Source organism: Hermetia illucens, chromosome 3, assembly GCF_905115235.1.
Source record: "Hermetia illucens chromosome 3, iHerIll2.2.curated.20191125, whole genome shotgun sequence".
Classification (NCBI taxonomy): Eukaryota; Metazoa; Arthropoda; class Insecta; order Diptera; family Stratiomyidae; genus Hermetia; species Hermetia illucens.
In genome coordinates, this window is record NC_051851.1 from 133,535,849 (window position 1) to 133,551,787 (window position 15,939).

Below are 15,939 nucleotides of genomic sequence, written 5' to 3' on the forward strand. Positions count from 1 at the left end.
AAAAAACTAGATTTTCTTGCTGTTACCAGTACGACTCGAATAGGAAATAGCAGAGAGCAACTTATGCACTCAATGTGCCCATAAGGCTACAATTAACACCGAAATTATTGTGATTTGCTCTTTAACCAAAAAAAGGTTTCAGTCTTACTCTACTACAGGCATTGACGGAATATGTAATGATGATTGCATTAGTTACGTTTGGGGCAGAATTTTACAGCAAAGCGTTCAACGATGGCAGGGATGAAAGCTGACATATACGAAGACTATGCCTCCCTTTTGAAAAAATGGTAGGTCATATGACATTGTAAATCGAGCTTGCAACTAAATAAAATCAAATATTTTGTCAGCAATTCTTTAAGAATTCAAATCAGCAGAAGTATCAAAGGGTCAAAGGGTAAAGGCAAAAACGCCAACAGTTCTACTACCAAGGCCTATCTCCACCACCACGTTGTGATCGTTTGGAGTTCTTCCTTAACGAAATGGCACAGATGGGCAAGGATGAAAGCAAGCCTCCCGCGCTTAAATACGGGATAAATTGTATTAACTGGTCTGACAACCCTACACGGAAAACAACTGTTATGAAGTCACAAAAGCAGTCTCGGATTGGGTGGATTTTAAAGCGACGAACCCGGCAAAGGACGAAAGATTTGCACATTTTCTCATAAAACTCTCATAAACGTAAATCGTACCGAAAACGAGCTGCTAACCAGCTGGCCAAATCCCTGACCTCTGATATAACAGCGCAAAAAAGCCATCCGTAACATCTATAAGGGGGAAGTGGATGCGGCAATAACCGCAGATGAAGCACCGACACATAACCTTTATAACCACTTGAAGAACGTTTTTGGGCTCCAGTAGTACCCAGAAAATTGTCATAACAATGATGAATGTAAGCTAGCAACGGAAGAATGCTGCACTCTCAAAGAATGCGGGCACGCACAGAGAACTATCGAGAACTTCGTCGAGCGGAGAAGCGACTGCACAGGTAGAAAATCAGCCAAAAGGTCTGTGATTTGGAAAAGTACAAGGCGCAACTGCACCAGGCGCACGAGTTCTACCAACTAGTCAGCGAGATGAAACCATATACAATTAAATGCACATCCTGTTGAGACAAAGAGGGAAATCTCATTTCCAACCGCATGGGCATATTGGAGCGATGAGTATTTTGATGAACTCCTAAATAACCAGAATATCGACGAGTTGGAGATCTCGCCAAATGAAGATGACGTGCTGTCATTACCAATCATGGAAGAAACAGTCCGTGCAATTCATCGACTTAACATTTCTATGGTAAATTGCTAGGAGTCGAACAAAGCATTATTTGTCCCATATATATTAAGGGACGCAGTACAGCAATTATAAAGACATAATATTACTGAGCACCGTTTATAAGATATTCTGCTTGCTATGCTGGATACGGCCCATACGACCAGCACATCATCGGGCCATACCAAAGAGGCTTCACTCCAGGAAAATCCAATGGAAAAATAATTGGAATATTGCTATGTCGACTTCGTTATGATATAATAGCCATGGTAAAACTGCTCACCGCCTTGAGGGGCAACTTTGACTAATGTGCGAGGCCAGATAAAAGCAGCAGGATCACTCTCTACGTTATTCACCATACACAACGATTTTAAGACAAAGGGATGCCTTATCATGAGAACGATGAAGATAGAAGAATACAACTTTGAAACCGTTGATAATTTTTGGCTTTCTACAAATGTATTAACAATTCCGTAGCTTATATAAGGACAGAATTTATGGGCGATATCACGGCCAGCACAAAAAAAAAATAACCGTCAATAGCGCTGGATAATTAATAACAACATAGGGTCAAAGCTACTCTATAACGCAAAATCTACTCCTCATATATTCCTTAGATGTTCGGATTCTAATCAGACGAAATTGCATGCATTTGGTCACGCTCGATATGAGAATGGACGATTCCGTATCCTAGATCTATGAGCGATATTTCGACCGTTTGGTTGTGAGTAGAATCCAAATCAATAGGCTGCGACAGGTCATTTTATCTATATGGATGAAGATAATTTGGCCCAGAAATCCTACATATTTACGGTAGAAAAGGAAGACGTGGCAGATCCTGCTTCAGATAAAGTGCCAACCATCGATTTGATGGACCTCGGAGCAATTGGCTATTTGGAAGCTTCTTGCTAAGGCAGATCGAGATCGGACACCAATTGTTGCGCCGTCGACGAATATAGGTCAATGGATTTACACTAGAACTTGCAATTGATGCAAATAGCAACATCACAAACGATACTATACACCGTTGACCCACCAAACCTCGTAAGAAAATACAAACACTGAAATGCCAGACATACAAAGTACAATTTTCTTCGATCAGTTTGTGCATATGAAGTGCAGGAACCGTCTTTTCCTTTTCCTTACAAACCCTGCCCAGGAATAGTTTAGGTAATAGGATCGTAATCCTTCTTCCATGACTAACTCCTCGATGAATATTATGTCCGTAGTACAAAAGAATTCCGACAAAATATGCCTTTCTCACCGACTAGTCTGAAAATTATGTGATCCGCAAGAATCAGAGCCACCTAATAGTTGCCTAGAAATTTACGAATGCATGCATGGTTGCATGATTGGCCGCCTTCCCAATGCAACTGGTACTCAGTTTATGTGACCCAAAGCTGCTGCCGTTTCCAATCGCCCTAGCATTCACAATGATTTCGTTCACCCCTTGCAGAATTGCACTCATGCATTGAATGTTGTGCCTCCTTCTCAAGAAGTCATTTTATGGAAGGGTATATTAGGCGAATTAAAGGTGGACACATTTTAAGCTTTCAGATTGCAATACAGGTTGTTCTGAACAGATGTAGGTTTCTATTGGCTTCGAAAATTAGAAATTATAAGCGAGAGCAAAAGTGATCAAAATTAATTATTTGCTATGACATCTTTATCTATTTTAATTAAATTGGTTGGCATCATAAAAACTGATAATTGTGAATAAAAAAATATCTCACCGAAATTCCAGTTGTATACTCTTCGAATCATTTCTCGAATGCCGAGAAGTGATTATGACCTTTTTCCCGTCCGTTGTATAACCATCTGCAGGTACGAGTTCACCACTGAATGGCATGCCTTGATTATCTATTCCGATTTTTTCTTCGAACACTGAAATTTTAAATACACTTTAGAGATAGAATCATACTTCATACACATACAGACCAAATAATAATACTAACATTTATCTAAACTAATTATAGAACCAACGACTTCTTGGGCAGTAATTGGTTTTGCTTTTTCCAATTGCTTTCGCCTCCTAACCAGCCACCAGTCGATCATGAAAATGGCCAGGGCTACAATTTTAATTCCACCACAGAGACCAACGTATCTAGAACAATATAAAATTTCGAACATTGTATCTCATTTATCATTCAATTTGCTTGCAAATTTATATATGTGAAACACAACCCACTTGTATCTGAAAGTTTCAATATCGTATATAAGACATCTGCCTCCTTTTTCGCCACATGTAGACTTCCAGAGTAGACATGTTGAATCTATTAAATTTCCAAATACGATAGGCGCTGGAATATAGCCAAACAGCCGGAATATAACAAATTGCATTCCCAATGCGAACGACCGTTCTTCCTCAGATACGGATCTTAATACTATCATAAGCAGAGGCATTTGGGTAGCAGCCACAATAAATGTCATAAAGAAAAGTAAAATTAAAAATGGATAAATTGTTCTGCATGGAGTAGTGCAAGGTCCTGCTGTGGCCACGGGAACCACAGTAACTTCAGCAAAGTCTTCGCGTGCATTCAGAGCCTGTGCTGTGCTTCCGCCAACACCTTTGAATTCGTTCGAAATATTGGAGTGAACGCCTGTAGAAAGAAAAACAAGTTTGATACCATTTTCAATTTTATATTAACAACTTTGATACTTACATGCACAGTTTGTATAATTCGAACGGGATGAAAACGCTGTACAACCTGCATGGCAAGGACTGAAATAAGTCAAACCGTTGTTTCCACAAACAGGTTCTACGTCACTCATATGACATTCACATCCGAAATTACAAGCTGCAGTTAAATTCACTTGAAACGGTTCAGGCGATGTATGAGTTGAACTATTATAATACGGGATCGTGGTTCCAGCCATTTTCAGATTCTCACAGCCCAAGAAAAACAACAAACCGTAACAGCATAAACACACGATATTTGAAATAAGTACAAATTGCACTGCACCCTTTGGCTTTAATTGGAAACGTTTCAGGAAACATCCGCCAATGAATATCCCAATACATGCTCCCGGAACAGCTATTGATCCTGTGAACACGCTTGCCTGGCTTTTGCCCAAACTGAATTGTGTTTCCAGGTATTTTGGGAGGAACACTACAAATCCAGATACAATCATAAGTTCCATACAAGCTCCGAGACATGTAACTATGTACACTGGATTGCAAACGAGACGCCACATAGATTGCGGAATGTCTGCAGATAAATAGGAATTTAAGTATTGTCATCTTTACAAATGAATGCGACAATTGCGGCGCACCTTTGATATCTTTTCCATATCCAGTATCCACTGTAGATTTGACTTTTTCATTCTCGATTTGTTGTTGTTTCTGCTTTTCTTGATTCTGTCGTTGCAAACTATTGCAGTTGTTTGGAGGCACCTGTTGTAATCTTATTTCCATTTTTCGGATCTTCTTCTTTTCATGTGTAAGGATCTAGAAAAACAATTATTAGTACAAATATTCACAATAGAGTATATTCTCTCACTTTAGGAAATGAAAAGAATGGTATTGCTACCATAAGTAAAAGTAGGCCACATAAAAGGAATCCACCCCACCACATACCCACCCAACGGCGATCTCCAGGATCTGAAATGAATAAAATTGTTTATTATTAGAGCTTTTACATGTATACATTTGAAAATTTAGTGGACTTCGAAGATTGATTTTTGAAAGTAATTTTTTTAATATTGAAATGTTTTGTTGTGATTACTTTTCCGAACATTCTCACAATCAGACTTAACGCTTTTTGCAAAATTGTCCCCAAATATTTCATTTTCAGTGAAGGAACAAATTCTTCTGAATCTGAATAAGTAATTAATATCAGCAGGCAATCTGATAGTAAACATGGAAGCGATAAAAGACCAATGACAAAAACTTCAACAAGAGATTGAGAACTTTCAGAATGCAAACTAACAGTGATGTTAACCAGATTTCTGAGAAGATAAGTACACTCGGATAAAAGTTTCATCTGATCTTTTAATTTATTACAAACTGACGCCTGTTAACATCAATATGAAGGGATATCGCTATTATTCACCAATGGAAAGAAATTGAAATGTTCATGCTAATATAAAAAAATATACAAAACAAGTGGATAATTAGTGAGATGGCCCCGATGGAAATTATTACAAGATGCCCTTCTTGTTATCAAGAAAGTGAGCCATGAAGCAAAAACATACACCCGCAAAGTGTTTCGGAAGAGGTAATGAATTAAAAGAAGGCGACAAGCTAAATAAACATTATCGAAGGCTGCTCTCAAGCATGGAATTGGAAAAATGCCAGATCTGAACGACACAACATATTGCTATATGAATGATCCCATTTCTACCCTAGTTAGATGATGTAAATGTACGCCCGTTCGACCAAAGAGGCCCTGATAAACTTAAAGAGATTATAAAAGTAAATCGTGCATTTAAGATTGAGAGGAGACAATGTCAGTTATGGCATAAATTAGAATATAGGCATAAGACAAAAAAGAAAAAGAGAAACGAGTGCATGAAATATTTAAATATGATTTGGCACATTTCGTATGATTAGGGCTGACTGCCACAAAAACGAAAAGAGTAGCAAACGACGGACTATATTTGCGTGTGAATCAAATAAAATATACAAACTATTGCACAGCCAATATTAACAATACAAAGACGGGTTTGCGTCCGATGATTAATCTTGATAAGTTACCAAGTAGCTCTGTGAATATATCCCATATTCTTTCATCTTGGGAATCAGATACTTATATGTAAAGACTCAATTGTAGAATAGTGCTGTCAATTTACCCTTGTCATTTCCCTATCTCAATCAAGATGTCATGATATTCAATGCAACCAGGAAGTATCAGTGTAAGGTAAACTGACGATGGTAAGTTCTTCCCTATTATATATATTTTCTCAAGTAATAGAACTTAGCCATTCTATCTTAATCTAGATCACCCATGGCAGACAACTTGAACGCTTCTTTAGAATCCAACAAGAAATAGAAAATGTTGGTAGTGGGACCTTACCAAACAGAGCAATGATTTTGAAGCTGCAGCTTGAGGCGTCTGAATTGATTGAAGAGTTTAAAGTATAACAGAAATTTTGGCAGAGGGAGAGGCACTCTCCTCTGAGAATTCACCACTAAAAGTTGTAAATATTTTTCAATTAAGAAATAAAATATAATTGATCATAATAAATTAAGTTTTAATATACTAATTACATAATAAATTGACACCCAACAAAAAAAAAAAACAAAATAACAAAATTCGTAAACATGTAATGCATTTGACTGCGTTCATACAATTTCGGTTCGTTTTGTTCACTCCAATCTTCACTACATCATTGGTCGCCGTCGTTGGCGAAAAAGAATGATACAACGGTGGACCACATTTTCAAAATTGAGAGGGCTCAATTCGAGACATTCGCATCGCTACTTACTTGCAAATTGGAATTGGGCTGACAGTGTGAGTGATTTTGAGAGCAAAAGTGGAATATCAGAGATTCATTGACAGCTTGAAGTTCCAGAAAAGCAAACGAAGGCAGCTCAGCGAAGAATGTCGCTAAACAACCCAAAGAATAACGGAACAAAGGCACGGAAACACGATACGCAAGCGCAACAAATGTTGAATACGTTTGTGGTGCTTTTTGACGAAGAATCACAAGAGTTTAGTAAACCAAACAAATCTTTCAAGAAGAAGTTGTGAATGATGTAAGTCCACATTGTAAAAGGACAATTGAAGTAGCATGCAAGATGGTTATAGCATCTCACTCGACAGCCAATACAGATAAATAAAGACTTGCGGATGGAGAAGATCTGGAGTACAATCCAGATGATCACAAACACCCACAAGCAGATGCGTGTGGAAACAATTCCTGGAAAAGATAAGAGCCTTATAGACGTTTTTCAAATATTTTCGGATACTCTGTTACTTTATACAGGATACAGGCGGCTGGAAAGTGGCCGTAAAGTGGGGGATCTTTAAACGCTTGTATCTCCGTTAATATTGAGAATTTCAAGAAAAGGAGCTTAATTCGTGATCGATTGTATAGAGGAGAATTAGACTTTTGAAATGGTTTATAGTGGGTGTAGTGATAATGGGGCACGCACAATTTTCACTATGGGTCTAGTTTTTCCGCATCATCTTCACCCCGGGGTTGGATTTTCTCTATCCGGCTCGATTCGGTTGCTGAAAATTGAACATGGTAGACGCCACCTATTCTCGATAAAAATCACTCCAAGTTTCCAGTTGAATACCTGTTTCCACCCAAGAATATACTACTTCCCTCTAGATATTATAAAACGAACTGAATGAGTAAACATCACCAAGGCATCGTCAATCGACACAATGTTTTTATCGTTTCAAACAAAATTGAAAATGCTCAACTGAAATGAATGTCTTGGAATGGAGCCTACTTCAAACCTGATGAACTGCTTTGGTAACTTTAATGATGTTAGGTGTGCTTGGAGTATTGCATAAACAGCAATCTCATTTCATTGAATGAAGTTATTAAAACATGAACCTCAATTAGAGCACTCAAATTCAAACTAGATTTTGTATGTATCTTTATGTCTAAGAGGTCAATGATTTTAGTTCACTTTTTATTTTACACGTAGATTCCAAGACACTCCTGAGTCAACCATGAGCTTTCTTTAAACAACAATATCAGAATTAATTATATAAAATCCAAAAGCTGGCGCAAACTGTAACATAAATTGCGTAATACCCCAGTGGAAAATAAAGTCTGTGAAAATACGAGCAGGTGTTCAAGCTTGTATAATCTTATTCTTTATTTTGGCGGAGTATGACTTAATTTGTTTGCAAAACTAATGGACTGATAAGCTCGTAATTTGCTTATGGCCAGGTATTCGAAAAGTATGCAAACGAATGGCATCGCTTGTATACAGGGAAAGTTCTACCAGATGTGGAGCTGCTGTATGTTCTATTTTTGAGTAGAAAGCCCATTGGCCAAGAACAATGGGACATTTTTCTGGTTCGTTGATATTTGACAATTCGCATCACCTATATATAGAATAAATACCGAAGAATAATTTTGCCCGCATAATTGGATGAGTGCAATTTGCACAAAACATTGTTTAGACTAGACTTAAGAGATTTACTTCATTTTTATTTACATGAGTCAAAAATCATCAGACGATGAATGAATTCGGTGAAATATATATAATTGCTTTGTAGTGTTACATTTATTAAAATAACTTTATTTAACTTACCAATTGAAATGATGCTCCCAGACAATGAGTCCATATGAAATGATAATAAATAGGCACCAAGTAAAAATCCTAAAACTGGACCAAACGCAGCCATGCTATACATACATCCTAAAAGTCAAGAGCATTTGTTTACTGTCGAAATAATTTCGGCTATTGTAAATAAAACATTATTACCTATATACATTGACGAACTTTCAGTCTTTACATGATCATCCACATATGTCGTTCCAAGTGTAAAAAGCGGGCTGCCACCACACCCCAGTAATAGCTGAGCTATGATGAATAATAGAACTGGACCAAATGTTGATGATTTGCCCTGAATGCAATTGTCACCACGAATATTATGCGGCGATAAAGGTGGATTTGATAAACCACTAGAAAGCCGTCCTAAACCCATGTCTTGTTCACGCAAGGATACACCTCTGCAGATATTGTCTGAGGTTTTATTCTGTAGTGTCACTCCTGGATTCGGTTCGCCCGTGAAATGTGGCACCATAAATACTAATGAGCCAATTCCCATGATTACCGCTCCTGCAAAGAAAAGAACTCAATAAAATTGGTCTCACAGTTACATCGATTTCCACTAAGATCATCACATCGATCCTATAATTAGTTTTGTGATATTTTTATGATAGGTCTATGTAAACTTAAAGTTTGGCAATGACAACGCCAGGCGAGCAAAATAAATAATTTAATGCGTCTCTACTGAATAATCAAACACTCACCTATTCCAATCCAGACGGGGATATGTCTTCTACTTCCTAGATAACTAACAAAAATGACTGTTATTACATTTCCGATTTCGTAGCTTGATGCTATCAGTCCCGAGTAGCTGGATGGTATTTCGAATCGTTTTTCGATAGTTGTAATTACGGAATTAATATATCCAGAGCTCAGAGCTTGCTGCAATGTGACTAGTATGGATAGCAGAAGCACGAATATTTTGATTCTTGCGAATTTCTGAATAATAAATGGACGACATGTTAGGATTCCACAATCGCGATTCAAGTCATCATCCTCGGATTGATGTTCTTTCTGTTGACACGACTGTTGAGCGGCCTTCTCTCGATTATCAATTAAAGAGCTAGATGGCTGGCGACTATGGCATTTTACTACGGCATCTGATAGGTTTGTTTGAGTTGAATGTTGTGAGAAAATTGGTATAGCTGGCTCAGGAGATTCATTGCCACCTTCTTGTGGAACATCGACACTGCTATCGTCTCCATTCCTTTCCGAATAGAGTCCTGTCATTTCATACATTGACTCCTGTCGTCTGTAAGTAGAAAGATGATGCATATATGAGATAGTAAGTCAAAGAAATAAATTCAATTGACTTGTAATTCAACAAATCTTCAAAAAATATACTGACTAAAAATTCCTAGTGAATTTAGCGGCACTATTGGTAATTGCGAAACGGTAACTAATAGGGAAATAACTGAACGATACTAAGAAGGTATCAACCTATGTTTACATTCGAAGGGGGAACGAATGAATGATGATGATGAGTTGAATTAGATGTTATGTAAACATAAGTTTTTGAAGGTAAATATTGTCTATTATAAATATACCTGAGTGATCAAAGGGTATTATAGAACTCAGGGCGAAACATGGACCGGTACTCATGATGGAGCATAAAAGCTGGGAAATAGCTACAGACCGAATGCTGCCCACCAGCTAGCCGATACCCTGTCCCAATGTAAGGCTGATATAAAAGCGTTACAAGAGATGCGCTGGACAGGGACCGATTTCCTGGAGAAGAGTCGCTACACCATGTATTATAGTGGCCATCCAGCAAACCATGTGCCCGGACTAGGTTTCTTAGCCAAAAAATGAAACCTGCTGTTATCTGCTTCAAAAACATAAACAAACGGCTTTGTACTGGAAAATTTGGAAATATAAGCCTCATTAGTAACGTAGTAACGTTCACGCTCCTGTAGAGGAGACTGCAGAGTCGTAGAAGGATACCTTCTACGAAGCAGTAGGACAACCCTCGACGAGTGTCCCATGTATGATATCAAAATGGTACTCGGGGATTTTAACAGCCAAGTAGGGACGGATTCAGGCAATACGTCGGCTCCCATAGCTTACGTAAGGATAGTGTCCTAAGGATTATTGAATTAGTAGTGCGCGGAAAGGCGTCCACAAACAAACGTGAGCCTCTCCATACAGGACCACTTTCAACCAAATTGACAACGTGTTGATCGAACGACGCCATTTGCACCATCTTTTCATTGACTTGGCTGGCTATGATAAAATCGCGAGGGTACACTGTACACGACCATGAGAAAATTCACTATCCCGACGATTTGATAATGATAAGAGACTGACTAGGCTGATCTTGACCAATGTGCGAGGTCAGATAAAAGCAGCAGAATCACTCTCGAAACCATTCGACATCTACAACAGTCTAACACAAGGAGTTTCCCTATCATGTACCTTTTTTAACCTGGCTCTGGAAAAAGTAATCCGTGAAGTACAAGTAAATGCAGTCTACCCAAATACTGGCCTATGTTGATGATATCGACATCATGGGAAGAACAACCTACATCCCGATCGAGATCTTGGGCTGCACATCAATCAAGGCAAGACGGAATATATGGTGGCATTGTCAGCACCAAATACCAAAGAACCAACAACATTAAATAACACTGGTCAAATAAGAACAATAAAGATAGGAGACGACAACCTTGAGATCATTGATAATTCCTCATACTTAAGGTTCAAAATCGTAACCAATAACAGCTAGGACGACGAAATTCCATCTCAGGCAGTGTCTGCCTCGTCTTCTTTTTCTACCATAGATATTGCCCTTGATCCATACGGATTAAGTGACCCGCCCACCACCACCTATTGACCCGAATTTCATCCACAACCTGACGGTCATGGTATCGCTTATAGATTTTGTCGTTATGTAGGCTACGGAATCGTCCATCCTCATGTAGGGGACCAAAAATTCTTCGGAAGATTCTTCTCTCGGACGTGACCAAGAGTTCGCAATTTTTCTTGCTAAGAACCCAAGTCTCCGAGGAATACATGAGGACTGGCAAGATCATTGTCTTGTACAGTAAGAGCTTTGACCCTATGGTGCGACGTTTCCAGCGGAACAGTTTTGTAAGCTGATATCGTCAGCATAGGCCAGTAGTTGGGTGGACTTAAAGAGGATCGAACCTCTTGCATTTACCTCAGCATCACGGATCACTTTCTCGAGGGCCCGGATAAAGAGGACGCATGATAGGGCATCCCTTGTCGTAGACCATTGTTGATGTCGAATGGTCTTGAGAGTGATCCTGTTGCTTTTATCTGGCCTCGCACATTGGTCAAGGTCAGCATAGTCAGTCTTATCAATTTCGTCGGGATACCGAATTCTCTCATGGCCTTGTACAGTTTTACCCTGGCTATGCTATCATAGGCGGCTTTAAAGTCGATGAAGAGATGATGCAACTGATGCCCATATTCCAACAGTTTTTCCATCGCTTGCTGCAGAGAGAAAATCTGATCTGTTGCTGATTTCCCTGGAGTGAAGCCTCTTTGGTTTGGGGCAATGATGATCTGGGCGTATTCGGTCTAGCAAGATAGTGGAGAATATCTTAAAGGTGATATTCAGCAACGCGATACCTCTACAATTGCTGCACGGTATGATATCTCCCTTTTTATGTATGAGACAGATAATGCCTCTTTGCCAGTTATCAGGCATTGATTCGCTATCCCACACCTTCACCACAAGCACAACATACACATTATATCATTATCAAATCTCTCAAGCCGTTCAAATTGGATTTAACATTCTATCTTGAAATTTGCATCTCCAAGTTTACTATCCCCTTTTTAAAGTTTTTTTTTCATACAGAAATGGTTGTACTCATTGGCATTATGCAATAAATCATAATACAATTGAGGAAAATTAGTTATCAATAATGTTGAGAAAATTCCGGATGCAAGTCCAAAAAAGAACGTCCTAAATGCTCCAGAAACATTGATTTGGGAGCAGCTAATTATTGGTTCTACAAAGGAATGCAGAGGTTTTGAGATAATATAGTAAGAGACAGCGGCTGCGAGTATTATGTTTGACAAAAGAGACCTTCACTGGTAATGTGTTCCATGAGTCGCTTTTGAGGGGCTGGGATGCTCTGGATGCACGCAAGTCCTTATAAAAAAATGGAAGGAATAATCTTTGACACAACAATCTATTTGAAATAGTAAAAACTTGTTGTTTCTTTTTCGTTGGTGTGAATATTTATTCTTGCAAATACCGATATTTCGATAGTAATTGTTAGCACTGATGAAGGGAACAAGTGGTTCCCGAAATATCGGTATTTGCAAGAATAAATATTCACACCAACGAAAAAGAAACAAATTTGTATTATTTCAAATAATTAATCGTTGGAAACACCGCATAATTTCACTCAGACAACAATCTAGTTGGAACTAGGCCTTGAAGTACGTTGGAACACTAACAGTACACTAGGAGGCAATGTGGACATCATTGCATTCCCCCGTGATTATTCCTGATTTGACTTAGGTACTAATTAACAGTTGAGTCGACCGGTATCGGAGTTCCAGTCAGGATACGAATCTCTCTGCCACAAGTGGGAGTTCAGTCGCAACGTTCCGTCGCGACAGCCTAGTCCATGCATAACCAAATTTAAATAAAGCAAGCAAATCCAAAAAACTGTTTAGCTCGAAACGTCTCACCATAAGATCAAAGCTTTTACTGTACAAGACAATGATCTTTACAGCCCTCATGGAGACTTGGATTCTTAACAAGAAAAAATGTGAACTCTTGGCCGTATTTGAGAGAAGAATCCTTCGAAGAATTTTTGGTCCCCTACCAGAGGATGGACGATTCCGTAACCTACATAACGAGGAAATTTATGAGCGATACCACGACCGTCCGGTTATGAACAAAATCCCACCCAATAGGTGTCGGTGGACGGGGAATTTAATTCGTATGGATGAGAATGATCCAGCCCGAAAAGTCTATAAGGGCAATATCTATGGTAGAACAAGAAGACGAGGTAGACCCTGCCATGAGATGGAGCGATGGCGTAGGCCAAGACGCCAAACAGTTTTTAGGGGTATTGGATTGGTGGGCCTCGGCGCAAAATCGGAATGTCTAGAGTTCCTAATTAAGGCAGGTCTAGACCTACTTTTATACAGGTTAGTGTTCAATATACACGCCTTTGCCAATTCTCATTTGATGTTCAATACTTGAAATCAGTAAAACAAACAAGTCGGAAACGAGAAGCCCTTCGCTTTAGATATGGAAGGTTTTGTTTATTCCATATGTCAGGATATTATACATATACCTGTGTAGAGTTGCCAAACCTGCCATCAGGTAAATCCTTTCATGCGAATAAGCGAACGCTAGGTTAACGGGCATGCACATGTACATACCAGGACGCCCGCGCATATGGGTGCTTTTGTCGTAGGCGGGAGCAAACGCCGTCAGTTCAGTCTCAAGCGTCCGAGACGATCGGACGTGTGCTCACGAAAGTGCCGAGTGAAAAATCCAAAGTGCGGAGTGAAAAACAAAACAAAACACAATCGCGACCGTAGTGTTTTCGATCAAACATTCAGCGGCGAGGCGCTATGTCAAAGCGCCCGGTTGAGGACAGGTCACTGTCGCCCCAGGGGATGGATCCTGAGCCCAAGAGGATTCACCCCCTTGGGGACAGCGAAAGCGAGGCTCCATCAAGTCCCGAAGCCAGTCGGGAACCCGCCCGAGAAGATAGCGAGTCAGACATGGCTCGCGAAACGTCAGACGACGATCAACACGATGTCGCCGCCCTGCGGAGACAGGTCCAAGAACTGAGAACCTCCCTGAAGGAGATGACAAGCCGGTACGACCGGCTCTCTGCGCTGTTCAGCTCTTCATTAGTGGAATCTACCATCGCCCTCAACAAGTCATCTCAGCAGCCCAACACAGCAACTACATCAATTCATGAGAACCAAGAAGAACGGTCGATGGCAGAAATGGAAATTTCCACACCGAAGCCACAACAAAAAATAGCCTCAGCAATAGCATCTACACCCTCACCCGATCTAACGACAACAACAATGAATGTCACCGAACATCCAGCCCGACAGCTACAACAACCAACCACACACACCCCGATAACAACCACCACAACCACGCAGCAAGCCGCTCAACCAGCCAAATCCACCCCACCAAGGGTAAGTCAGGAAAAATTCCCGCCGCTAATTATCCGCGCTGACCCCACAACCACTAAAGATATCACTAACAAAATTCTGTCCACAATCCCCAACAATATATCCCTTAAAAAAACATCAATACGCTCAACCCACGTCCTCGCCACCTCCCAGGCAGATTACGATTCTGCAAAAAACATACTTAAAGAAGGAAACCACCCCTTCTTCACGTATACTCCGTCACACCTCAAACCAATCAACCTAGTCCTCCGAGGACTAGATTTTACATACTCTCCCGATGAAATCCTCAAGGAGCTACACCGCCTCGGCATCTCCGAAGCAATCAGCGTTCGTCAATACGAGACTAGCTCCTCCCGACGAAACGCGAAACCCCTCCACCTCTTCCTTGTAACGTTTTCCCCCAAATTCCAGCAGGCCACTCTCACGAAAGCCAGGGCGATGTTTCACTGCATCGTGAAGTTCGAAGCCGTCCAGCTACACGAAATCACCCAATGCCGGAACTGCCAGCGCATTGGGCATGCAGCGTCAAATTGCAATCTGGCTTACCGTTGCGTTAAATGCAACACCCCTCACGGGCCACGACAATGCCCAAAGAAGCAGGAAGAAAATCCATCCTGCATCAACTGCGGAGCCAACACTCATCCGGCTAGTTATCGCAACTGCCCGATGTTCGTGCAAGCCCGCGCCCGCCAAACACAACAATCACCCCCCACAAAGCATAACCCTGCTCCACCAACCAAACCCGATCCCCAACCAAAACCCGTTCAGGTCCCCGCCCCGTACAACCCTACGTCCCCACCACTCTCTTACGCTGCGATGGCCAGGAACGCCTCGCGCCCGGTCCCCACCTTTGACCTCGGCTCCGAGATCCACTCCCTCTTCAACACCTCCACCACCCAACTAGCCTCCCAACTCACCTCATTCCTCCCCACATACAACTCCCTTTCCTCGCCGATGGAGAAGAGACTCGCTCTCCTCTCCTTCCTCTGCCAAGTGTCCCCCAGTAATGTCCACTAAAGTGGTATTACTGAACGTAAATTCGGTGGTCAGTCGACAAAAACGCCACGATCTAACTAATTTCTTGTCCGTCCACAAACCTAACCTACTCCTCCTCACTGAATCCAAACTGCACCCAAGGCATAAGCTGCACATCCCCAACTACACCACCTTCCGCTCCGACCGTGTTGACCGCCCAGGCGGAGGCACAGCCATACTAGTGGCAAATCCCCTAGACGCTCAACGGGTCTACATCCCAAACACTATTGCCCCATCCATGGAGCTAA

The 15,939-nt window shown here is 40.7% G+C and overlaps 1 protein-coding gene across 2 annotated transcripts in view; it reads right to left on the reverse strand.

The window, feature by feature from the left end:
- Window positions 1–15,939, reverse strand: part of LOC119652599 (solute carrier organic anion transporter family member 5A1) — a 176,462-nt gene that overhangs the window by 28,114 nt on the left and 132,409 nt on the right. For both annotated transcript variants that reach the window (XM_038056828.1, XM_038056827.1), the window contains exons 4-12: window positions 9,211–9,758; window positions 8,660–9,016; window positions 8,486–8,593; window positions 4,767–4,867; window positions 4,540–4,714; window positions 3,930–4,475; window positions 3,455–3,866; window positions 3,222–3,370; window positions 3,000–3,150 (exon numbers count right to left, since the gene is read on the reverse strand). In XM_038056828.1, coding sequence (XP_037912756.1) covers window positions 3,000–3,150; window positions 3,222–3,370; window positions 3,455–3,866; window positions 3,930–4,475; window positions 4,540–4,714; window positions 4,767–4,867; window positions 8,486–8,593; window positions 8,660–9,016; window positions 9,211–9,758 — 2,547 coding nt within the window. The remainder of the gene's footprint in view (window positions 1–2,999; window positions 3,151–3,221; window positions 3,371–3,454; window positions 3,867–3,929; window positions 4,476–4,539; window positions 4,715–4,766; window positions 4,868–8,485; window positions 8,594–8,659; window positions 9,017–9,210; window positions 9,759–15,939) is intronic.